The sequence below is a fragment of the Clupea harengus genome, chromosome 22, assembly GCF_900700415.2.
Source record: "Clupea harengus chromosome 22, Ch_v2.0.2, whole genome shotgun sequence".
In the NCBI taxonomy this organism is placed as follows: Eukaryota; Metazoa; Chordata; class Actinopteri; order Clupeiformes; family Clupeidae; genus Clupea; species Clupea harengus.
In genome coordinates, this window is record NC_045173.1 from 7498028 (window position 1) to 7525527 (window position 27500).

Consider the following 27500-nt stretch of genomic DNA (forward strand, 5'->3'; position numbering starts at 1 on the left):
CAGCCGAGCCATACCATGTCTTAGTGATCTCGACATGCTCATCACGCACCAGGAACACAAGAGAGAGAGAGTTAGAGGTTTAAACTCATAAAAAGACATGCAGAGAGGACAGGGTGAGGAGAGAAAGGAAGGGAAGGGAAGAAAGATGGAGGAGAGTGTGGTATTAGGAGCTGCAGGAGAATGAACAGAAGGAGGAAGATGGTGGGCTCTTCCCCGAGTCAGAAGAGGGAAAGAGAAATGCAGAGATACATCTGACCTCGCTTTGTCCTCTACACCATCTGTTTAAGGTTCACACACGCTCACACACACACACACACACACACACACACACACACAGACACACACACACACACACACACACAGACACATACACACTCACTCACTCACTCACACACACACACACACACACACACACACACACACACACACACACACACACACACACACACACACACACACACACACACACACACACACACAAACACACACACAGACACAGACACAGACACAGACACACGCACACGCACACAATCACACACACACACTCACAAGAGTTTCCTTTTATGTCAATGATGTTGTGTCATGTTATTTCCAGAGTACATGTTAGCCGCATGTGGATTGAGGTCTTAGTGATTACTCAGGCAGACAGACTTGAGCAGCATCAGAGGGCCAGTCAGCTCTGCCCTGCCCTGCCTGCTCTGGTTCCTCCTAATACACTCACATCTCAGCATTCAGCGCAGACTAAGCAGGCTTGTGAAAAAGTCATGGAGGGACAGTAGTAGGCAGTCTCTGCATCCTGCATCAAGAGCTGTAATTTGTCCTTCTCTCAGCAGAACAACCTCTTGATCTTTTCAGTCCGGAAATCAAGGGACATGGCGGATGTCTCTTTGAAAGAGGGCTTTTGAATTTTTTTGATTTTTCTTTAGAATAGTCTCATTCTTAGCAGTCGCACAGTGACCAACTTTTGTTTTCATTCTTTGGCACCATTATTTTCATATTAGGAAAATAGACTCTATTTTAGTTGTCTTCTCTTTCAAATATCCTCCTTTCCTTGTTTTTTTATTTATGTATTTTATCTAACCCAGTTTAAGGTAGTGATGCAGTGCTGGCATGTACATATCTTAAACAATGTGTTTCTGAGTTTGCGAGCTTCAGCACTAGCTGGCTCCATGATCGCTGGAATTTAAGGTGTATCCATGAAGCAATAAGTCACAGTGTAATTCTGCACGTCATACCTGGGTGGTACATGTAGGGCATCAGTTTAAGGAGTGTCTCATTTTGAGTTGTTTCCAACATTCTGTGAATGAAATGTTGAGGCTTTTGTGTTGCTTGTGCTTGAAGTGCATTATGTGTTGCTTGTGGTTGAAGTGCATTATGTGTTGCTTGTGGATGAAGTGCATTATGTGTTGCTTGTGGATGAAGTGCATTATGGTGTTACTGGGGTTACTGTAGCACAACATGTATTGAGGGGGTGACAAACAGTCCTCTGTGTGCCACTCGTTTATTTTTTTCACAGTATCTTTGTGTGTGTGTGTGTGTGTTACTGTTTCTCTGCGTAAAATATTCTTTTATATGCTTTCCTTAATTAGATTCAAGGTTGTAGCTTCTTTCACCAACACACGCACACGGACACAGACACAGACCCAACCCTTTTGTTAACGCCATTGACTGCGGCTACGAAACCGGAACTATAGTTAGCGCACTCTTGCTACGGAATTACAGATTCCATACCAATAGATTGAATGTTATTGGTCCAGAATGTTGTTTTTTCTACTGTTGCCATTTTCTCTCGATTTCTTTCCATATGGGTTATTCCCATTCCGTAGCATTAGTGAACATAGTGTTTGTCAGTGGAGAGGGTCAAAAGAACGGTTTCCTGTGGTGAATCCTAGTGCGGCGCCGAGTCAACATGGGGCAATAGGGCAGTGCTCCATTGGGCGCTACTGGTGGCTAGCGCTCCCTCTGGGGCACACCTCACAGGCCCAACCACCCCCTCTGGGGCACACCTCACAGGCCCAACAGCCCCCTTGGACTCGGGCACAAGACTAATCCTTATGGAAAGCAGAGCAACTCTGGGCTCACCAAGCTGACCTGCATATACATATTCTACATGTTAGGACTCCATAGCTGGAGTGATAGGACAGCTGGTTAAGGTTTCATGATATGGAAAGCAGGCCCTGATACACAGCTTTGTTTACTGTGAGACTGGTCCCTGCTTAGACTGACCTTTGACACTGATCATGTGAGACTAGAAAGTATAGTATAGAAAGTGCAGTATGTCATGTTTACGGAGTGGGATGTATTTTCTGGTAATGGGTGAATGCAGAGATGAGCAGAGGTGGGCATCAGCTTACGCACGGGCTCTTCAGCGTTGAACCTCAACCTGGGTTGTCCCAGGGGCTGGGCGGGAAAGGTCAAACTCCGCCCACACAACATTAACAACCACTTAACGATTGGCTGCTACATTAACCAGCCGGCCAATCAATATCTCTCTCCGCCCCACTGTGTGGAATGCCAATACTGCCATTAGCCTCCAGGAGCTGGAATGAGTTGAGCACTGGAGGGAGAGAGGGACGGGGAAGAAGGGGGAGAAGAAGTGACACTACCAAACTTTTCATTGTAACAATACGGGGAGGCAGCCAAGGGTAACAGTACAGAACATTTACACACACACACACACACACACACACACACACATACACCACAAATAGGTGTGAAGACATTGAAGTATTTCTGTGTACAAAGACAGTATGACTATTGTGTAATACTTATAATCATTCGATATCATAATTTCTGAGAGTTAACAGGATACATTTACAGTGGCACCATTCTTATTTTCAGCATGTACATGTATCTCCTTTTCCCTCCCCTCCCTCCCTCCCTTCCTCCCTCCCTCCCTCCTTCCCTCCCACTTTCCCTCCGCTATAGAAATGGATCAGAGCTGACATTTAGTGAGCAGCTCTGGCTCGCCTCTCATTAGTGAACCTCCACCCTCAGCACATTCTCTCCCTACCCATAGTCCCCCTCTGCCAGTCTTGCCATCAGTGGGTCTCACAGGACACGCTAACACTCCACCACATCTCAGGACATACAAACACCACACAACACCTTTCACTGGAAGGAGACCTGACACACACACACACACACACACACACACACACACACATATATCTAACACCTTACTGGCAAATTCAAATGTAAACTAAAATAATCATCACTGACATTTCATATTGGCCCTTTCTTTAAGGCTTTGTGATCTTCCTTCCGTAAACTTGTAGTGTGAGGGATGGTGTATTTTTTTCCTCTGTGTGTGTGTGTGTGTGTGTGTGTGTGTGTGTGTGTGTGTGTGTGTGTGCTTGTGTGCTTGTGTGCTTGTGTGCGCGCGCGCAAGGATGGATGCTCTTTGGAAGGGGCGGAACAAATTGTCCTGACACCATTTAGTGTATTGATGCTCTGCTTTCAATTATCCAGCAAATAATGAAAAGGAGAGGGAGAGAGAAAAGGCTTATGTTCCCGCGCCATAAAAAATTCAATCAAAAAGAAATATATCTGGAACTAAGTGCTTTGTAATAGGAATAGACGACTGCCCAATCCTCATACCATTCTTAGTCAAGTGTAAATGATTCAAAAGTAATGTAATTTATAAACTGGGTTGAGAAAAAGATAGACAGGAGGAGAGAGTGAGAGAGAGAGAGAGAGAGAGAGAGAGAGAGAGAGAGAGAGAGAGAAGGATGATAGAGGGAGGAGAACGATGGTGACATGATTTTTAGCAAAGATTTTAGTGTAATGAACTGTTAATGTCATTAGTATGCAGAACAGGAAAGAGTGTGAGTGTGTCTGTGTGTGTGTGTATGTGTGTGTGTGTTTGTGCGTGTGCGTGCATGTATGTATGTATGTATATATGTATGTATGTGTATGAGTGTCTTGTGCATGCTTAACTGATAAACATTTCCTTCCCCCTAAAATTCATGCAGTCCAATCTGTATCAGTTGTTGACAAATGTCAGCTTACACCAAACTTGTAATCTTTCTCTCGCTTTCTCTCTCTCTGTCTCTCAGTCACTCACTCACACACACACACACACACACACACACACACACACACACACACACACACACACACACACACACACAGACCCACACACAAACTAATAATTGTGAAATGTCAGCAGTGGATTTGGATGTTTGCTGCTGAGGAGAACTTGAATGTCATTAACTTAATCCAGATAAATTTAGAGGAAAAGTACAGCTTGGGTTCTCCTGAAATTGTGTTTGTGTGTGGATGCATGTTTGTGTAAGAAAAGGTGTTGTGTTTGTCGATCAATGTTCATACAATAGTTTGATTCGGTTGGTTAATATTAATTTATGATTGGACAAAGGGGCATTCCATGAGTGGGAATATCCTGGAACAACCCCACTCTTGACTCTTCTCCGCTAGTAATCACTCTGACTCTTCTCCGCTAGTAATCACTCTGCGTTTGACATGCTTCAGCCGTGGAGTTGTACGTCATCAACATTCCATTCATTCAAAGTGAGAGAGCAGAAAGGCAGGCAGTGATTTTATGACGTTACATTTGACAGATGACAGAGAAAAGGCAGCAAATGAAGTAGGGGAGGGGAAGGGGTCTCCGGCCTCCGGCCACATCCCAGCTGTGGGGATATCTTTTACCAACCCCACTCTCACTCCTGTCTTACCGCTCAATTAGACAGGGCAGAATAAACACATTTCTGGTTCATATTTAGTTTTATACATATAACCTGTTTAAATTACCAGACGGCCTCCAATGCAATGGTTTGTATCAAAAATTGATTTATTACAATTTCCAGATAAACCAATCAACCGATCAGCATTCCAGACATAACAGAAAAGTAAGAATCAAAGAGTGAGATCTTCCTCACAGCGAGGAACCACAGAGCAAAACTAGGAGCAGAGCAGAGAGTAAGAGCAGAGAAGCTAGCTGTCGATCTAAGGACCTCATGTATCATCTACAGAGCTAGTCTAAACATTACATCATTATGGTGTGATCTTTGACTCCATCAAACAGAATAACACATGAACATGATTTCCCCCAAACAAGCGGAGAAAACCAAACATGAAGCCTGAAGTCTGTTTACTCAGTGGGGACCCTAACACTGAGGAGGGCAGACTAACACTACGCCTCTTGAGTTCAACTTAGGTATCTAATGTTACAATAGATAAATGCTAATTAATTTTAACATACTGAGACACCTTCATTCAGGATTCTAATACACATTCACTAGGAATAATCGTATTACTATGAAATATTGCTTCAACTTAATTCATCTGGCATTAATAAAGAGGCGTATTAGTTAAATCCGTCATGGAAATAGGCATATTAGTTACACACAAATTGCCACTTGGAGTACATCAGAACTGAAGAGAAGTCGTGACAGAGAACAGGATTACCAGAGCAGGGCTGCATCTCACTTCATCAACTCACTGCAATACCTCCAATAACTTGATGATGTTTGTCTTTTCACCTCTACAATCAAACATATAATAGACTGTCATTTCAGTGGCTTCCTTTAGAGACACAATGTATTTAGTGTGTGTGAGAAAAATAATTAGTACACTATATGCCTGGTTGTGACAAAAGTTGATTGTCTATATTCACCGTAATGTGCATTTAATGGGCATGTATGTAAATGCTTGTATCCATGAGTGTTGTTACTTGTTAACTCAGAGTGTCTGCTAAATAAGAGTATGGCATTATTTCAAAATATATAAATATTGGACCGCACCAATTCCAACAAATATATGTTCCTCTACCTACAGAACAGGTATGGCGCAACATGTCATATTAACAGCATGACCAGATGAAAATGTACACATACAAAAAAATGTACTAACCAAAGTTACCCAAAATTCGCTAGTTAACTGTGAACAGTCGACATAATTTTTGCTTTATACAGTGATAGTAATTCATAGTCTCGGTTTTAATGTGTTAGGCCCTGGTGATTTGTGCATTATGGCGTCAACAAGAAAAAATAATGCTGCTGGAGCTAGCAAGGTACAGAGTAATGCTGGGGCTAGCAAAGAAGATAGTGAAAATGTGTTAGCATCTATGCAACAGTCCTTGGAGAAAGCTATGGTGGAGATGGGAAGAGTTGGAAAGCTCCTAACGTCATTGCAAGCAGATATATCCGAAATTAAAGATGCCAATGTTGGACTACGAACAGATATGGACAGTGTCCTGCTCCGGTTGAATGAAGCAGAAAACCGAATTTCTCAGCTAGAGGATGAGAAGCATGACCTCCGCCAAAAAGTGGATAAGACTGCCATGAAGTGTGAGGACCTACACCAGGCTGTTGAAGACGCTGCCAACAGAGACAGACGCCAAAATCTGCGACTCATAGGTCTGAAAGAAAAGTTGGAAAACGGTAAACCGTCAGAATGTGTGAAGAAGATCATCTCCGAAGCTCTTGGGATTGAACTGGATGGATCACAGCTACAGCGAGTGCACCGCGCTCCGGTAGCAATACCTAAAGAGGGTTCCAGACCTATAATAATTCGATTTCTCAGTTTCTTGGAAAGAGAGAGGGTGTTGGCGGCCGCAAAGAAAACGTACAATAACAAAGAAGAGGTCGTCTGGAAAGGGTGCAAGCTGTCATTTTTCCCTGACATGACGAGGGAGACTGCGGAGAAGAGGAGAAAGTTCAAGGATTTACGAATTCGGCTACACGGGCTTGATGTGCGTTTCACCCTAGCTTATCCAGCGGAGATGCGCTTTACATGGCGGGGGAAAAGAATGAAGTTCACTGACGACAGAGAGGCTATGGACTTTCTTAACAAAGAGTCGGAAAAGCAGAGATCACCGGACGGGATGCCTGTGCAGGAGCCTGGCGACTAGGAACCTAACCTAGGACAGTGATTCAGCTGAAATTCGGATACGATGGCAAAAGTGGACATAGTCAGTGGGCTATAAGGTTGGGGAACTTTTCTTTTTTCTCACGCCAGTATTTTTTTTTCCTTTTCTCCGGCAAACAGATCATTTGCCATAATCAAAGACGCAGTGAGTAAATTAGCCATACTTATTGTGCTTTCTTTTCTCCGAATTTTCATTTGGGTCTGAAATAAATGGTTTGTTAAGATTAGGTATAGGCTAACTTTGACTAGCCACTAGGCTAATTTGTAACTAGGCTATGTCCTTTATAGGGATTTGTGATATTTTTTTTCTAGACTGTTAAGAAACGGACGCTTTGATGGGATTGATGGTGGGGGGGTGGGGGTTCTGATGATGACCACTTCAATGTGCCTCATGGACCGGTTGTGTGGAGGGTCTCTCAAGGCAGAGAGAGGGGTATATGGGGTGGGTATGGGGATATTTTCTATGTTCCCTGTTCTAAAGGGGTTTATGAATGTAGGTTACTGTGTGTTATTATTGTTGATTAGCAGCTGGGCAGCACCCCCTCTTTTTTCATTTACCCATATCTGTTTTAAGGGCCTCTTAGTCTATATAGGCCTGCACCTGTCGAGAAATGTCATATCAATATGGCAGTCACAATATCCATTTCTTAAATTATGAGTAACTGTGTAAGAATAGTGTCTTGGAATGTTAATGGATTAAAAAATCCCATTAAGAGAAAGAAATGTTTATCATATCTCAAGTCTCAACAAGTCCACATTGCATTTATACAAGAGACTCATATGACTGAGTCAGAGGCTGTTAAATTAAAGAGAGACTGGGTTGGCCAGATATATCATAGCTCATACTCTAGTAAAAAACATGGAGTAGCTATTTTGGTGCACAAGAATCTGAATTTTCTACTTATAAAAGAGCAAAAGGATGAAGAAGGCAGAGTGATATACGTAGAAGCTAAGATTAATGGAGTAAAAATCAATTTATGCAATATCTATGCTCCAAATGGGGAGGACCCAGGTTTCTTCCATAAAATAAACAAACTAGCAGGAAATGTTGGTGATGGGTATACGATTATAGCTGGGGACTTCAATCAGGTTTTAGATGGAGCCTTAGATAAACCACTTTTTCTAATAACATACCCAAAGATAGAATGGCCATTGAGTTGCTGATGGAGGATATAGGTTTGACAGATATATGGAGGTTGGTTAACCCAAAAGACAGAGAATATACATTTTATTCACACAACCATAAATCTCACTCCAGGATAGATTATTTTTTGATTAGCAAAGATCTGGTTAACAGTGTTTCTGACTGCTCAATAGGTCCGATAGCACTGACTGATCATGCGATCGTGCACTTAGGTCTGGTAATGGGGCAAGATGGAAACAAAGGAAGTAGGTGGAGAATGAATGTATCTCTGCTTCAGGACCCAATATTCAGTAGTGAAATTAAAGAAGAACTTGACTTTTTTTCTCTGTGAATATGGGCACAACAGATAGAGTGGGGACAGTTTGGGAAGCCTCTAAAGCTTATATCAGGGGCAAGATTATAGCACATTCAAGTAAGAAAAAAAGAGAGGAAAGGCAACGATTAAAAAAACTAGAGTCTCAACTTAAGGATCTGGAGAACGCTCTGGCTGAGAAACATAGTGATCTTCTACTGAAACAAGTATGTGACTTGAAATTTCAAATAAATGAAATATACAATAAAAAGGCAGAGTATGCCCTGTTTAGACTTAAAGGCAATTTCTATGAGAGTGGGGAAAAATCTAGCAAATTATTAGCCAGACAACTACGCCAGAAAGAGGCTAGTTACGCCATACCAGCTGTTAAAAATTCTAAAGGGGAGTTGATGATGAACACTAGTGATATTAACAAAGTGTTTGCAAATTTTTATAACCAGTTATACAAATCCGAGGTTAACCCAGGGAGGAGTGACTATGATGCTTTTTTCTCCAAGATTGAAATACCAGAAATATCAGAGGATCAGAAGGAGTCATTGGACCGTCCTATATCAGTAGATGAAGTCAAAAGGGCCATTTCATCTATGAGGGTTGGGAGATCGCCTGGGTTGGATGGTTTCGGATCGGAATATTACAAGGAATATAGTGACAAACTGGCTCCCATCTTAACAGAAGTGTATAAGGAATCTTTCTCAGTTGGAAACCTGCCAAATACCTTTAATGAAGCTCTGATATCTTTAATTCTTAAAAAAGATAAAGACCCTACTGATCCAGGGAGTTTTAGACCAGTCAGTCTTATTAATGTGGACTGTAAGATCATAACAAAAGTTCTCGCTACTAGACTAGAAAACATCTTACCACAAATAGTACATCCCGATCAAGTAGGCTTCATAAAAGGCAGGTCATCTACAGATAATGTTAGACGTTTACTACACCTCATGCAGATTAATCATAATAAAAAAACACCAATAGCCGCCATATCTTTGGATGCCCAAAAGGCATTCGATAGAGTGGAATGGAGCTATTTGCACTACACTCTTCGAAAATTTGGATGTGGAGACAGATTTATCAAGTGGGTGAATGTAATTTATTCTGACCCAAGGGCGGCAGTACTGACAAATGGCATGATATCCCCTTTCTTTAAATTGACACGAGGAACTAAGCAAGGAGATCCTCTCAGTCCTCTGCTTTTTACACTATTTCTGGAACCCCTAGCTATTGCAATTAGGGCCGAGAGCAGCATTAAAGGGGTCTCACATGGGGAAGAGGAACACAAAATGTTCCTCTATGCAGACGATATTTTATTGGTTATTGAGGACCCTCTACTGTCTATACCTCATCTTCTGGCATCAATAGAGTCTTTTTCAAAACTGTCAGGCTATAAAATAAATTGGCAGAAATCGGAATGTATGCCGATATCGAAAGGATGCAGTCAATCAATATTTACCAAATTTCAGTTTAAGTGGGTCCAAACTGGATTGAAGTATTTAGGTATAAGATTGTGTCCAGAGTTGGAAAACATAATTAATATTAACATGTCCCCTTTAATACAGAAAATTAAGCTGAATTTGGACAAATGGAAACTACTTAAACTGACTTTGTGGGGAAAAATTAGTATCATTAAGATGGTGGTGGCTCCACAATTCAATTACATTTCTATGATGATTCCAGTGACAGTTTTTGATGGAATATTCAAGCAATATAACAAGTTAATTACAGAGTTCTTATGGAATGGGAAAAGGCCCAGAATTAGACTTAAGAAACTACTAGCTTCACGAGATTGCGGCGGATTAGCACTTCCAAATGTGGAACTGTATAGCATAGCATTTGAAATAAATAAGTTAGCTAGACATTGGGGAACTTACATATCTTGTCCTGCGTGGGTTAAGATAGAAGAGGGGCTTGCATGCCCATTCAGTGTTATGGAACTATTGTCACAAAAGAATACAGAGAGTCAGACAACAGGAAAAAACTTAATTCTACGCCATTCTCAGTGGGCATGGGCAAGGGCACACAAGATATTGGGGATATCACAATATAAACAAAGCTATTCCTCAATATGGAATAATCCCTCAATCTGTATTGGGAAAAAGGTATTCTTATGGCAAACATGGTTGGTGAAAGGCATACGGGCAGTTCATGATCTGTACAGAGAACAATCATTTATGTCATTTGAAGACCTTAAAAAACATTTTGACTTAACAGATAGAGGGGACTTTTGGAGGTATTTACAGTTAAGAAGCAGTGTAGGAGCTGTTTTTGGATTGAGAAGGAAAGAGGAAAAAGAAAATGTGATACAGGAGTTCCTTAATTCTCCACATTTTCTACACTCGGCTTCAGTATTCTATAAGAAAATGTCAAGTATCGAGACCAAAATGTGTGAAGGCTTAAGAGTAATATGGCAGAGAGATTTTGGTATGGACATTGATGAGGGGGTGTGGCAGGATGTTATTTCTAATGTGGGAAGGGCTACAAGAGATGCTAGAAATAAATTCATCCATTATAAAATTGTTCATAGATACTATTTTACCCCTAATAAGTTGTTTAAAATGGGTTTAACCAAGGACAACAAATGTTGGAAGTGTAACAGAGAAATGGGTACATTCCTCCATGCCTTGTGGGATTGTTCCTTAGTATTGCCTTTTTGGAAGGCAGTACTGCAAAAGTTTGAAAGCTGGCTCGGACAACCCCTGCCAGAATCTCCACGGTTATGCCTATTAGGGGATAGGTCTCAAATGCCACCAGGCCTGGCTAAAGCAGTAACTGGAGTGATGATAACAGGTTTTATGGTAGCAGCCAGAATTATTTTACGTAAGTGGAAGAGCCCACACAGACCAGAGGTTACAGAGTGGCTCAAGCTCATGACAGAGATAGCCTCTTTTGAACTTATGATAGGAAGGGTGCAGAATAATTCAAGCAAAACCAGCCAAGCATGGCTATATTTTGTCTCCAGTATTGTCACAGACTCTTAAAAGGGATGCAGGACTTTAATTAATATAATGGAGAAGGGTTGTATATGTATTACACTAAATGCATATTTGTATGTAAAATGTAATGGGTTTGGGGTGCTGTGGGGGTTCATATGGGCTGCCTTTAAGGTTTTGTTTTCTGTTTGTTTTTGTGTGTTTTTATTTTTGATTTTTTTTGATTGCTTGTTTGTGTTTCCCCTTTAAAATGTGAGATGTTTAGTAACATATATGTGTAAATTCTATGTATGGAATTGCATCTTTGAAACAAATAAAAAACTTAAATGACAAAAAAAAAAAAAATTTTTTTTTACTGTTACAAGAGCCAATTTTCCAAATTTGTAGTGCTCTAGCTGATTTATCAGTTTATCCTTACGTCTTAGTATATCGTCAGCATTGTTGGACAAGGCTTCTGTAATCCTAAAACCTAAATACCGATTTCAAGATTAAATCTCTCTCTCTCCTTCCTTCCCTCCCTCCCTCCCTCTCTGTGTGTGTGTGTGCGTGTGCGCACGTGTGCGTGTGTGTGTGCGCGCGTTTGTGTGTGTGTGTGTTTTACAATAGATTTGAGGTCTACTCATGATGTTCCCATAAAGCCAATAGCCATTTGTTATTCTGGCAGCTCTGGGTTGTGTGTGCTTCTGTGTGAACATCTGTTCCCAGAACACACACATTTATTTGTGTCCTCTATTCCGGAGGTGTGTGTGTGTGTGTGTGTGTGTGTGTGTGTGTGTGTGTGTGTGTGTGTGTGTGTGTGAGAGAGTGAGAGAAAGCGTGGAGGGAGAGAGAGAGAACTGACATGTATTGGCTCGTAAAATAGTTTGACTACAGAGAGAATCAGAAAACTTTCGTTCCTGCAATCTTTCCACAGTGACAAAATTAGGTTTTCCCCTTCTAAATCCATCCCTGCGGACGTTTTTCAACCACTCTCTCTCACTCTGTCTGTCACTCCATCACTGGCCCCAGTTTGTTTAGGTGTGTGTGCACTAGTCAGTGTTGTGAAGGCAACATCAATCACTGTCTGATCACCTGCGTTACTTTAATGTAAGGCCTCTGATGCCACAGCTGATTTTCTGCCATTCCGAGGGAGAGAGGAAGAAAAAGGAAGAGAGAGAGAGAAGAAAGACTGCTGTTCTCCCTTTAGTTCTCTCTCTCTGTGTCCTTCATTATCTGTCTGTCAATTAAATATCAGTTGTACACATATTGGCTGATGTTGGCTGGTTGCCATAGCAACCAGAGCATGTCCCCCCCTCCCCCCTTACTATTATCCAATAAATAATCAGGGGTGTGTTCAGGGTCACTTAGCAACCAAACAATCAAACTTGGCATACATCAGTGGCACTGTGTTTGTGCGTGTGCTTGTGTTTGTTAATGATTTCCTGTAATCATTTTACATCGTACATCTCAGGGTTAGGGTTAACCCTTCCCATTGCATTATTACAGGCTCATACCTGACACGTTAAGACTGAGAGGTTCTAGGGATTTGTCCTTCCAGTTAAAACACACAAGGTTATCTGTAGTGTGTAAACAACTTATCCCTGCATCTAAAGATCAGTCAGTGCGGTCAGAGCTGATTGACTCTTGATATTGGTAGAGCCTGGCAAAGTCACAGAAATATACAGGTCCAAATGTGGTGAGACACAGACACACACAGACACACACAGACACACAGACAGACACACAGACACACACACACACACACACACACACACACACACACACACACACACACACACACACACACACACACACACACACACACACACACACACAACCCCCTGTGTATTATGTAAGCCGGTTATGTCAGTAATAATGCATGCTTTAATGGCTACATTCCTTTTATTCTCTCACACATCTTCTCAGGTCAGTCTGGTGGCTGAAGAGAACAAGTAAATAGACCTACACTCTCAGTGTCTGTCTGTCTGTGTGTGTGTGTGTGTGTGTGTGTGTGTGTGTGTGTGTGTGTGTAGGCGTATGTGCGTGTACACGTATACACAAGGGTACATCTTGAACAGTTAGACTCTTTTCTTTCATCTCTCAGAGCAACCTACAAAGTCACTGCGCGTACACACACACACACACACACACACACACACACACACACACACACACACACACACACACATACACTCACACACAGGATGAGCAGAGAAATTAATGAATGAATTGATGGTGGATTCCTGTTGATCCACAGTCAATAACAACAGAGTCTCATGGAACGATCTGCAGTCCACCAGAATGTACACACACACACACACACACACACACACACACACACACACACACACACACACACACACACACACACACACACACACACACACACACACACACACACACACACACACACACACACACACACACACCTAGCATGAGAAGTTATGGTCTGAGATATAGACCCACTCCACTCTCCTGCTAAGCCCAGTTGCAGCATAAGCGCAGTGTTGAAAGCTGTGTCCGTGTGCGTGTGCTCGAGTGCTGCACAAAGGCAGTGGGCACCCAGAGCAGAGCAGAGCAGAGCGAGCCGCAGCTTTACTCAAGGTGATCTAAGGAGCGCGGAGAGTGAACTCATCACAGTGACTCAGACTGAGCGTGGAGGAGCGCGGAGGAGCTCGGCTCAGTTATGTTAAGACCACTGGATAAAAACCAAACGCTGAATGCTGAGGTTACTTTGAAGAGCCACAGCTGACATTCACTTCAGTTGAGTTTATGTATCCATAGTAACCGCTTAGCAACCATTTAACACTTTCAAACGTTTCCTGTCAAAGGCATGCACACATATACACTCGAATTAGAAAGATGTGCACACTTAAATACACACATTCTCTCTCTCTCTCTCTCTCTCTCTCTCGCACACAAACACACACACACACACACACACACACACACACACACATATTGACAGATAGAGAAACGGCTCTCTATTTCCATACAGTGAAATTTTAAAAACATAAGTGGTTATCCCACTTGAGGACACCATTCTGTTTTTAGAAAATCATTCTCTGTGTTTGCTTCAGTCTGTGAGCCCTCTGTGCATCCTGGTGACGGATCTCTGCAGGAGTGGTGAGAGCCACTGCGCTACCTCCTGATCCCTGTCATACTCCCAAGCACAGCACATCACATCACCACACCTACCCTACCTCCTGATCCCTGTCATACTCCCAAGAACAGCACATCACATCACCACACCTACCCTACATCCCAGCAGCCGTCAGGCTGCTACTATTCTGGGAGGGTCTGCTGCATGCTGGGCTCCGGTGCATTGCCTTGGGTGATGAAAAGAATGTGTGCTACTCTCTCTCTGTGTGCCCTGTGTGGGCTCCAGTGCATTGCCTTGGGTGATGAAAAGGATGTGTGCTACTCTCTCTGTGTGCCCTGTGTGGGGTCCTCAGTGCACCCATGGGTACTGTGCTGGGCCAGAGAGGAGAGACGCTTCTTCTCCTTTATCATGTGTTTTATTCTCACTCTCATTCTCAGCCTCATTTTGCATCTCTCTCAACAGATAAGCATCTTCATGACTCATTTGTCCAACTACGGGAATGATCGTCTGGGTCTGTACACGTTTGCAAACCTGGCCACGTTCCTTCAGTGCTGGACCAACCTGCGGCTCCACACGCTGCCTCCACTGCAGCTCGCCCACAAGTACTTTCAGCTCTTCCCCGAGCAGAGACATCCACTCTGGCAGGTCTGTGTGTGATTAAGACAATGAGTGGGTGTGTGTGTGTGTGTGGGTGTGTGTGTGTGTGTGTGTGTGTGTGTGTGTGTGTGTGTGTGTGTGTGTGTGTGTGTGTGTGTGTGTGTGTGTGTGTGTGTGTGTGTGTGTGTGTGTGTGTGTTTGGGGGAAGGGTGTTGGGTGTGTGTACATATGATTAGGGATGAGTGTGTGAGTGTGCTTGTGTATTTTTGTGTGTGTGTGTGTGTGTGTGTGTGTGTGTGTGTGTGTTTGGGGGAAGGGTGTTGTGTGTGTGTGTACATATGATTAGGGATGAGTGTGTGAGTGTGCTTGTGTATATTTGTGTGTGCGTGTGTTTGCAATTCAGTGAGAACCATGCATGTGACAGACTCACTGTATGAATATGTGTGCATTTGAATGTACTGTATACGCATGTGTTTTTCATCACATGCATATGTAGTTGCACTAATGTGTATGTCCTGTCGTCTCAGAACCCTTGTGATGACAAGAGGCACAAGGACATCTGGTCTAAGGAGAAGACCTGTGACAGGTTGCCCAAGTTCCTGGTCATTGGCCCTCAGAAGACAGGTGAGAGAGATGTGTGTTGATTAGCCCTTTAGAAGACAGGTGAGAGAGATGTGTGTCGATTGGTCTTTTAGAAGACAGGTGAGAGAGATGTGTGTTGACCTCCTGACTAGCAGTGCCTACTGGGACCAGCAGTCATAAGGAAACCAGATCTTCTCAGTGGTGGAGCATTTACAAATAGAAAGGATGTGTGAAACGGGTGGCCTATGGGAAAGGGTGAGAAGAGGAAGGTGGGAGAGTGAGATTGAGAGAGAGACGGGGGTGGAATGACAGATATGTGGGCTGAAGTTGGTTCTTTGAAGAAAGAAAGCACCACTTCCTGCCTCCTCCCTCGTATTCGTTTTTACTTCACTCCTTCACTTTCATCCGTCCTTTACTCACACCTCTTTCATTTCCTCTCCCCCTTTCTTGCATAGATGCACGAACCTCTGATGAACCAAACTTCATAGTGTGTGTAGGCGTGTGTGTGTGTGTGTGTGTGTGTGTGTGTGTATGCGTGAGAGAGAGAGGGGGAGGGGGGGTAGTTTCGAACAGATCCCTTGTCATAGTTCACCTTGTTGTGCAGAGAGTGATGAAAGTGCAGCTTAAGGCATGAGCTCTCACACTAGGTAGCTGTGTTCCGAAAGAGAGAGAGAGGCAGACCCACAGAGAAAGCACAGCGTTAAAAGAATACGAATTCTGTCAAAGATTTCTGCCTTGTTAGAGCATTCTGATAGGAAGCATTCTCTTTATATCTTCCCCATCTCTTTATACTTCCTACTTCCCCCACATAGATGCTCTCTCTCTCTCTCTCTCTCAGACACACACACACACACACACACACACACACACATACACACACTCACACACACACACACAAACACACAATATAGTCAGCTGTATTGATTCCAACCCATCCTGCACCTCGGGTCTTTAGCAATCCCACAGGTTTCCTGTGTTTAACTCCATAAACAGTCTTATTATCAGGATCGTATGAACAGATCGATCCTCTCTTACACTGTTCCTTCTATTCTCTCTCTCTCTCTCTCTCTCTCTCTCTTCTCTCTCTCTCTTCTCTTTCTCTCTCTCTGTCTTCTCTCTCTCTCTCTCTCTCTCTCTCTGCAGGAACGACAGCACTGTACCTCTTCCTCATAATGCATCCCTCCATCACCTCTAACTTCCCTTCTGCCAAGACTTTTGAGGAGGTTCAGTTCTTCAACACCCACAACTACCACAAAGGCGTGGACTGGTGAGCATTCACATTCCCTGCAGTCAGGACGCAATTAAGGTCATCAATTACATTCCCCTAACTGAACTGTAATCTATAGGTACATGGAGTTCTTCCCTGTTCCATCTAACGTCAGTACGGACTTCCTGTTTGAGAAGAGTGCAAACTACTTCCCCTCAGAGGAGTCGCCCAAACGAGCTGCAGCCCTACTGCCCCGAGCCAAGATCATCACCCTCCTCATCAACCCCTCCGACAGGGCCTACTCATGGTACCAGGTAGGCCAATCCTATACAGCACTGATGTGCATCTGATACAGTATCAGCCAGTCGTTTGGCACACTCATCTGAACGCACCCCTGTCTGGTCTTCCGGAAAGAGCGTGAACAGGCCGCTCTGGTACAGTGGTATCATCCATTCATAAAGCCTGCTATTTCCACCAATGAAACACTCTGTCAGGGCACTGTAAACACTCTGAGGGGTGTCTGCAACGAGACACACACGCATGCATGAACACACACAGGGACAGATCAGCAGAGACACCCACCCACAGGCACACACATATGCTCCTACACACAGAGACGTGAGTACACACACGTCGCTGCCTACAGTACAAATCAATATTTCTGGAGGGAAAGTCAATGGCTAATTAAATTGGTTTGTATCCTGCTTTCGCAATAGCCAATGTATGTGTGTGTGTGTGTGTGTGTGTGGGTGTGTGTGTGTGTGTGTGTGTGTGTGTGTGTGTGTGTGTGTGCGTGTCCGTCTGCGTGTGCGTGTGTGTGTATGTCTGTGTGTTTGTGTGTGTGTGTGTGTGTGTGTGTGTATGTCTGTGTGTATATCTGTGTGTGTGTGTGTAACAGCAACTATGTTGAATGGGTTTATTTACAGGGGACAGACAAAATAATGAGAGGAGGGGATGGAGAGAGACAGAGAGGAGAGAGAAGTGATGTCGCCTCAGCTGCAGGTCCTCTGGGTCTCAGCAGGAGATGATTACCACCGAGAAGGACGGGGGGGGGGGGGGGGAGAGGCCTGGTTCACCCCAAACATGCTGGACACCATCAAATGGATCTTTTGTGCTGAAGACCTGTTCGGCTCGATATGGGGTCCAGCATGTTTAGCGTGAACCTGGTCAGGACTACTACAATAAATGCGTCGTCTGGACAGTGAAGCAGGGAAGTGGAAGTGTGGTGATAATGGGGCTGCCAATCCAGTAGACACCTTTGGGGTATTTTAAAGAGACCCCTCCATCCCTCCAGAAATCTGTGCATTACTGGTATACTCCATGCAGACGAGGACTGAGTCTGTCATCAGAAATAAAGGTGGACATGCGAAGTATTGAAAAAAAAAAGACTTGAATCTCGTGTACGTGTATTGACTTTTGTCACATTGAGTTCCTACTGCAATTACGCTAAGGTGATACAATTTTGAATCATTTGACATTTAAGTGATATTGCACAAGGGTTGTTTACTGTTATTCCAGGCTGAACTTTGTGTGTGTATGTGAGTGTGTATGTGAGTGTGTGTGTGTGCGTTTGTGTACGTGCATGTACGGCTGTTTAACTCGTGTGTTTCCTGCAGCACCAGCGGGCTCATGAGGACCACGCAGCCCTGCGCTACAGCTTCTTTGAGGTGATCTCCACTGGACACCAGGCCCCTCCAGAGCTGCGCTCCCTCCAGAACCGCTGCCTCCTGCCCGGCCTCTACGCCAACCACATGGACCGCTGGCTAACATACTACCCAGCCAACCAGGTGAGACAGAGCACACACACACACACACACACACACACACACACACACACACACACACACACACACACAAATACACACACACACTAACACAGGTACATACACACAAGAACTCATAGACACTATTTCACATATACTGAACCCTGTAAGATTACACACACATGTGTAACCAGGTCGAACAACTTTATCTAGCCAGCAGTAGCATTTAACATACTTCATCTATGCTTTATGTTATTTGAAGAAAGTTAAATGTGACCCTGCATAAAGACTGTATGCATATACTGAGAACTGTCCCTTTCCCTCTGCCAGCTGATGATAATTGATGGGCAGCAGTTGAGGAATGACCCTGCGGCTGTCATGGATGAGGTTCAGAAGTTCCTGGGAGTGTCGCCCCACTACAATTACTCCCAGGTCCTCACGTAAGTCTGCCCTGGAGCTCCCCGCATAGCGGGCCTGGCCTGCTGGGAACCGGGGGAGTCAGAGTGGGTGGCTGGGGGCATTAGTGTAGAGAGGGGCCTGTGGAAGTGGTAAGGCTTGGCACACTTCAGCTCTGCCTATGATCACAGAGCATTATTACAGCTTGAGCCACACCTCAGAGTTTCTGCTCCATTTATTAGAGGGAATCCGTAGGTGAAAGTCATTAGCCCCGGTGCACGGCTAGGCTATCATTAGCTTTAGCTTTTTCATCCTCATTAGGACCGACATTATCCTCGGCCAGTTGGGGTATTAGCTGTGCTTAGCTGCAAATTAACATAGATCATTAACCAGCGGCATCTCTCCCAGTCCTAATTTATTTAATCCAGAGGCACCGGCATGCATCGGCAGCTCTCATATTGCCAAGTCCCTCACCAAAAGCATTAGGAGTATGACACGCCCTCATTGGGAGTATGACACGCCCTCATTAGGAGTATGACACGCCCTCATTGGGAGAGAGATATAAGAGGAAGCGAAGATGAGAGTGTGAGGTCCAGGCCGGGTGAGTCACAGCTGAATGTAAGGGATCGGTATCAGGGTGATAGTGTGGCAGATAACTAGTGGAGGTTGGTGCAGTGGTTCCACGGATGCCAGATTTGAGCTGGTTTCCATTGCACTGTGTGCTTATGGATGTGTGTGTGCATGTGTGTGTGTGTGTGTGTGTGTGTGTGTCTGTCTGACATAGTCAACAGCTCTATCAATCATGTTGGCTTCATTAATCTGGCCTCAAATTCTTGGCAACTTCCTTGCCCTCTCTCACTTGCTCTCTCTACCTCAGAATGAAATGCAATACACACACACACTCTCTCACACACACACACACACACACACACACACACACACACACACACACACACACACACACACACACACACACACACGCACACACACACACACTCACCCCTATACACACTCAAGCCAACATGGATATCCTGTGCTTGCCTACAAATGCAGAGAGCAGAAAGACATTATATAAGACATCTGCCATGACTGTGATTACTCTGTGTGTGTGTGTGTGTGTGTGTGTGTGTGTGTGTGTGTGTGTGTGTGTGTGTGTGTGTGTGTGTGTCTGTGTGTAATCTGTCAAGGGGGATGTGTCTAAATTTAAGTGGATCGTGTTTGCAGTTGAACTAGTTATTACTCAAACTTTACTTGTCAGAAATGACAGGAAATTGTAGAACATGCTCCCCTTCCCTCTCTCTCTCCTGTGTGTGCATGTCTGTGTGTTCTTGTTTTCATAAACTACACCCAACACCTGTCTCTCTCTTTCTTTCTCTCTCTCTCTCCTTCTCTTCTGTGTGTGTGTGTGTATGTCTGTTGTTCTTGTTTTCAACACCTATGCCCAACACCTGTCTCTCTCTCTCTCTCTCTGTGTGCCAGGTTTGACCGGCAGAAGGGGTTCTGGTGCCAGCTGTTGGAAGGAGGGAAGACCAAGTGTCTTGGGAAGAGCAAAGGCAGGAAATACCCCCCCATGGACACAGAGGTAAGCAGGGCTCAGCCCACAGGCCTCCGGCGTACTGCCTCTTCAGGACCAATGAGCAGTGATGATAAATGATATAGGGGAAATGAAACCTTCGGTGCAGAAGTCGGAAAACAAGTCGGAATGAGTACACAACTTAGCTTTGCATGCCACTAGCCAGCAGCACCACCTATAGGGGGATGGGTGTAGTGCATGCATTTACTTATTGTTTTGGTTTAGACGCAACACAGCTCAAAACCCTAATTTCCACTCTCATCTAAAAAGACTCTTAACTCTTATCTCTTCATTCCACCTCCAAATTCTGCATCCCTCTATCTCCTCTCCCTCGGTCCCCTCTCTCTCTGTCCCCCCTCTTTCTCCCTCTGTCCCCTCTCTCTCTGTCCCCCCTCTTTCTCCCTCTGTCCCCTCTCTCTCTGTCCCCCCTCTTTCTCCCTCTGCCCCCTCTCTTTCTCCCTGTCCCCTCTCTCTCTGTTCCCTCTCTCTTCCTCTGTCTCCTCTCCTGCTCTGTACAGTCTCGTGCGTTCCTGTCCCACTACTACCGGGACCATAATGTGGAGCTGTCCAAGCTGCTACACAGACTGGGCCAGCCACTGCCCTCATGGCTCAGAGAGGAGCTGCAGAAAGTCAGATAACCCCACCTGACAGAGACGGAGAGAAAGAGAGAGAGAGAGAGGCATGGAAAAGAAGAGGAGAGAGAGAGTACAGAGTGATTCCAGAGAGATCCGTGAGCCTCCAGTACCTGTGTCCACCCAGCGGCCCCTGACAGGAGAAGCAGGCTCCTGGGCCAACAGGGTGGAGCGGGGCGCAGAGATGGAGGACAGGGGAAGAAGGAGAGGACAGCAGGGAAGGACTGATTAACAGCATGATGGAGTGAGTATGGAGAGAGAGGAGGCAAAGAGCCAGCTGGAACCAGCCCAGCGATGGGACTATGGGCTGCTGATTCCACGGTGACCAATTTGCACTAAGTTTCAGTACTTGCCAGTGTGTATGTGGCCATGTATGTACATAGACACACACACACACACATGAAATTACGCAGGCACACAAACACACACATTCATTTGAGGACTCAGGGGGGTATAGATGGGCTTAGATTTTTGTTTTAGAGTTTGACATCTTTAAAATGTGTTTCTTTTATTTCATTCAGTTTCTTATGTTTACCTTGCAAAAGAATGATTCTGACAGTGACCACAAAGAGAAACTATCCCTTGTGTTTACATAGTTTTCTTTTGTTCACACACTTACATTCAAACATACACACATTCACATACACACACAACTGGGACCTTTCTTTTTGTTGAGTCTAGTGTGTGTGTGTTGGCTATGGGGGAGGTGCTTAAAGGGGTCACTTTAGGACCAAACTAAACTCACAGGAGGAGGTGATCAGATGTCACTGCTGCTAAGGGAGGCCTGTCCCTCTCATGACGTCTGAGCTCTCACCTCTCGCCCCTCTGCCAGTCGGAGTGGCACCGTATCAGGAATATGCTGCATGGGCACTGAGGCGGCGTCCGCCACCGCAGGAGCATGTGGGTGAAACCATCTGTTCGTCACTCCGGCTCCGCTCCCAGGGGGCTCGGCTCACACCGCGGACTAATCCGGAGGCACGCCTGCGGGCACACCGCTCAGCTTTAGGCCTCAGAACACGCCACGCAGGCCTGACTGAGCCCTCAGAAACACAGATACACCGCTGACCCAGTCACCTCCCTCAGACACCTCCCTCAGACACCTCCCTCAGTCACCTCCCTCAGTCACCTCCCTCAGACACCACTAAGTGGATGTGTGTGTCTGAGTGTGCCCATCTCCAGATGTGACAGGGATAGGTGGGAGAAACACACAGGCCAGTCTCCTGAGCTGAAACTTCAGTGACACTGAGAACCTGTGCAACACTGGATTCTCCATTTACTCACAGTGTGTGTGTGTTTGTGTGTGTGTGTGTGTGTGTGTGTGTGTGTGTGTTTGTGTGTGTGTGTGTGTGTGTGTGTCTGACTGTCTGTCTGTGTTAGTTGCCAGGTTAGCCTTAGCTTTGCTCACTAGGACTGTTGCTGTCAGACTCGCTGGGTTACGTGTCTCCTTCTGTTTAAAGATGGCCTCAGTGACAGTGAGTGAGCTGTTCTGAACGACTGTAAATAAATATATGAAAATATAAGTCAATATTCAATAAACTCAAACGAACCATGTTTTATTAAACCGGACTCTGTGTTGTCTGTCTGTCTCGGGTGTTCTCAGATTACGCCTTTGTGTGCATGTGGGGGTGTGCGTGTGTTGGTGTGTGTCATGTTCATTTGAATGCTTGACTCGCACATGCAAACACACACTTTCAGTGCTCCCGTCTCATTCAGGCTCTCCGTCATGATGAAGAGCCCATCTGAGCGCTCTGATTCAGCTCAGTGCTACTCCATTACTCCCCTTTCAGCAGACCCACTTCATACACAATGGAGGACAACTGAGCAGGAGAGCACGACTGAGCACCATGTAACATGATGAGGTCAGATATTTGATCTACTTAATTTTGTGTGTGTAGGTGTATGTGTATGGTGTAAATATAGGTGGTAAGAGGACATAAAGGTAATGTGGCAGTTGAATAAAATGTCTGTACATTTCTTTGAGACAGTGGTGAGAAGGAGCTGAGCCAATTACAGTATGTAATTTAATTTACATTTCAGAGCGGTTTGGACTGCAAGTGTGCATTTTCTGTCTGAAAGCGCCCTCTGGTGCTGGGAAATGAAATTGCTTGCATCACCTCCACAATGGCCTCAAGTCATTATTATAGTTCACAATTTAAACGGTGTGAATTCAGTACCACCATCCTTAAAAGAAAAGAAACTGGCACAGCATATGACTATAAATAATATTACTCAGAGTTTAGCAAGAGTTTGATGCTGCGGTTTAGGGATAACTCCTCTCTTCCCTTAATCTGAAAAAGGCAAACTGGAGAGATACCAGGCTATGGGTGAAAGTATGTTCAAATTAAGATTCTTACATCTATGAGACAGACTGTTCCCCCTGACTTCTGACCACCATAACCATGGCAGCACGCTTAACACCAGCTCTGGGCTATACTCAGTTGGTGGGAAGTAGGTTACTGAAAGGCATTTGTGAAACTGACCAATGACTGCCCTGATATGTGATGGGCTTTTGTTTAAGGTTAATCTGGTTCAACTGCACGAGGTTACATGGAGAAGGCAGCTGTGGCTTTAGAAGTGGGACAGGTGGACCATCTTGGGTGACTGACTCATACTTACAGATGTGATCGGAATTTGAAACTTGAAACAGTGTCTTGTCCATGGCTGTGAGTAACTCGGTGAAACTAACAGATTATACAGTAATTTATGGGGTTAAAGCGAAAACATCTGGTGTGGGAGTTAGGATGGGTGATAGAGTTTGAGCTCCAGTGGTCATATTCAATCCCACCACAAGGTGGTGCTGCAGTCACATTAATTAAGACGGAATAACAGTGTAATCAAATATTAGGTCCCTTCTGGCTTTAAAATACGAGATTTAATTAATCAGATAGGCTAACAATTTAATCGAAGATTAAATATTGAAGAATGAGAGCAACAAGATCAGATAGTTCCCTTAGAAACCAGATTAAAATGTCTAAGAGGATGTGTACTACATGTGCCATTGTTAACTGTATGTTGGGTCATGTAGCCTACTTTCTTTAAGAAATCATTGCAGAGGGGCCAAGGACCTGCAGTGGGACCTTATACAGACTTTCTTTCCAGGGTCGGCTAGAACAAGTATCCAAGGGAGCATGAGGCTTATAGCAGGGGGGCCCAGATTTCTGGCATTGTAGTGTTGCATACTGAAAGTGTGGGCCAAATCATTCGGTGGTATGCTCCCGGGAGAAAAATGTAAGAGAAAAAAATTGTGCATTCTCGTTGCTTTCATGACAATGTTCTGACAAAAAAACCTGTAGAAATACAAATTGACTTTGCTTTAAAAAGCTGAAAGAGTAGGCAAGGCTCACACCACTGCTGTTGAGCTCAACATCTTATTTTAGTATGGTAAAACCAAGAGGATTTAGTATGGTAAAACCAAGAGGGTTTAGTATGGTAAAACCTAGGGTGAGTATTTAATGTGAGGATGGCATGGGTGCAGGCAGTGCCGTGTCATTGGCATTTGTCATTTCAGAGTGTCACAAACAGCCCTGCTATATTTGACAAAATCAAATGCAATAACACTTATTTAAGTGTAACATATCTGGATTAACACAGGGTTCCTACCCATTTTCACTGACAAACTTTCAAACCTTTCCATGACTTTTCAAGGACCTTTAATGAAATCTCCATGTCCTTTCACAAGCTATAAGTACCCTATTTCAAGTAGAAACTGCATGTCTCTGCAGATATTTTCACAACTAAACATTGTTCATGGAAAAGGACAATAACATATCCTAATTTTATTAAACCTACATTTTATTAAACCTACAAAAAAAAACTTTTACAAAAAAAACAATTACTTACTTGAATTTCAATAGGCTACTTTTACAGGCCTGGAAAATGGGAATTTTAAAATTCCCTTACTTTTCCAGGATTCCCATGACCAAGTAAACAGGCTTAGGTACACCTAAAGATAAGTGCTGTGCAGCCACCTGCTCCCCCCCCCCCCGCTCCCTTGCTTGGATATGATGGAGTCAAATTAAGCATATCCTCTTTTCCTTTCACTCACTCACTCTACTTTCACAGGACTTTGTAAAAACCTCCATGCTTTTCACAAGAAAGTGGAAACAAGCTCTTTGCTGGTGTAGTCTAATGAGCATCAAATGCAGTGTGTGTGTGTGTGTATATGTGTGTGTGTGTGTGTGTGTGTGTTAAACAGCACACAGGCCAGAGTATGAACCAGTTACATTTTCTCACCAGCATACCTGCCCCTCACATTCTAAATCCTTCTCCGAGGTAACACTTCCGAAATGTTTAAAGAACACCTCTCAACACACACACAGACACAATACGGCTGTGTCCTTCGCTTGGCTCTGAAGTAGGTGGTGTGTAAACAGGAGTCAGCTGTGGAGCAAACACACAGGACAAGAGGATGGCTCTCATTCCTCATACAAGAGTCTGATGCTGGAGCACCAGGAGCCTGGGAGAACAAGGGAAGGACGAGAGGCACACACAACCACAGGATGGGAAAGAGCACAACTCTGTGTGAAACTACAGTACATAGATACATGAAAACAAATAAGGACAAATATAATAAATCATGGAGCCAGCCAAGATTCGATTCCTATAGAGCAGCTACTGATAAGATCTATATCTTATCCCTAGCGCAAGCAAGTTTGTATAAAAGTAGCTGCTAAATAAGTGAATGTAAGTATTGGGGGTCGACATGACTGTATGAGTTAAACAGCCGTTTACCACAGCCCATGGCACAAAGCTGAGACTGTCAATCAGGCTATAGGTCAGCACACATGCCACAAATCAGTTATCCTTAATCACTATATATATATATATATATATATATATATATATATATACATATATACTTATTGCTCCAGGCCAAACATTCAGACAGAACTGCCAATGGTTGGAATTGAGTTTCAAATGTCTGTCAAAGTACAGAGTCCTTCATGTTTATGAAACTGCAGAGACGGAGGGGAGATGTAACCCTTTACTGTCAGTTATGAAAACAGATCCAGGATTTGTAACATATCACCAGATGCAAATATGTCATGGTGATGAAGGGGAACTCATCACATGATCTTAACTCCCAACCATTCTCAGACATGTAGCTGTCATATCACAGAAATAAGTCATTATATTAAACTTAAAACATTTAAGTTGCACTTCAATGGAAAAAGAATATGTCCACTTGTGTAAGACAGACTTATAGATTTATACAAAGAAAATTACTTGTATTATTAAGACAGGGGGCAGTGAACCTCAGTGGGATAAACTACTCCACTCGTAAATGAAACAGCGACTGGTTTGGCGACAGTTTGTGGAAACAGGAGGTGAACATATCTGACATGTCTAAGGCAACGACACATTGAATACACATTCCCATAGGTGAAACACGAGACTGGCTAGAGAATATAATATAACATAACAGGTAATTCTACACATTACACATGATAGCAAACACATAATAATACCAGGTTAATGGAGATACAAGAGAGAGCTATCCATTTATTACCGGGGTCAAGGGTCAATGTCATAATAGCTGTAGACATCACTGGTCACACACTGAGGCTTTTAGTGCAATTGTTTGACTTCATAAGAGTTAAGACTGTCTTTACCTGTGTATGTAGTGGCTTTTAGTGCTGTGGAGAGGAATCCCCAGTAGTCTGACTGAAGATGTCTAGTACGTTTATAAAAAGCTGTGCTTCACGACCTCCTCTACCCTTTCTAGTGGTCCCTTACAACCAAGAAGTGCTGAGACACATATCAGTAATAAAACCATCACTGAAATACATAGACACACACACACACACAAAACACACACGCGCACACACACACACACACCTTACACATACACACCATACACATACATTTCTACACATCACTGTATCAGACAAACATGTCACTGTGACATCTGGGCATCTGAATGATAGACAGAAAAGAAGAATCTGTCTCATTCGCCAGGTTCGTCCTCATGGTTCGTCCTCTGGTCATGCAGGCCTCCTATTGGCCAGTGACCTTCTTGATCCAGGGCATGAAGGGGCCTCCTATTGGCCAGTGACCTTCTTGATCCAGGGCAGGAAGGCAGAGACTTTGGTGTAGACGCCAGGTGAGTCATGGAGACGGCACGCATGACCCCATGATGTCACACCGTAGATGACCCACCCTCCCCCTGCTGGTCGCTCACACACCAGCGGTCCTCCACTATCTCCACGGCAACTGTCAACACGGCGATGGTCATCGGATGGGGCCCCGGCACACAACATGCGCTTGTTGAAGGTTCCGGCAAAATGGAGCTCACACTCGCGCTTGCCGAGCACAGAAATGGCTGCCTGCTGCAGGGTCTTGGAGTAAGCTCGACCTGACCAATCACAGAAGAGAACAAGAGTCATATGTCATAACCAT

The 27500-nt window shown here is 44.2% G+C and overlaps 2 protein-coding genes across 2 annotated transcripts in view; one reads left to right on the plus strand and one right to left on the minus strand.

The window, feature by feature from the left end:
* ndst3 (N-deacetylase/N-sulfotransferase (heparan glucosaminyl) 3) overlaps window positions 1-22662 on the plus strand; it is a 49715-nt gene extending 27053 nt beyond the window's left edge. The window contains exons 7-14 of the mRNA XM_031559981.2: window positions 14814-14996; window positions 15476-15572; window positions 16674-16797; window positions 16877-17051; window positions 18354-18524; window positions 18831-18940; window positions 20376-20478; window positions 20988-22662. Coding sequence (XP_031415841.1) covers window positions 14814-14996; window positions 15476-15572; window positions 16674-16797; window positions 16877-17051; window positions 18354-18524; window positions 18831-18940; window positions 20376-20478; window positions 20988-21107 — 1083 coding nt within the window. The 3' untranslated portion in view covers window positions 21108-22662. The remainder of the gene's footprint in view (window positions 1-14813; window positions 14997-15475; window positions 15573-16673; window positions 16798-16876; window positions 17052-18353; window positions 18525-18830; window positions 18941-20375; window positions 20479-20987) is intronic.
* Window positions 22663-26304: 3642 nt separating this feature from the next.
* prss12 (serine protease 12) overlaps window positions 26305-27500 on the minus strand; it is a 23596-nt gene continuing 22400 nt past the window's right edge. The window contains exon 13 of the mRNA XM_012831286.3: window positions 26305-27456. Within this exon, the coding sequence (XP_012686740.2) occupies window positions 27143-27456 (314 nt within the window). The 3' untranslated portion in view covers window positions 26305-27142. The remainder of the gene's footprint in view (window positions 27457-27500) is intronic.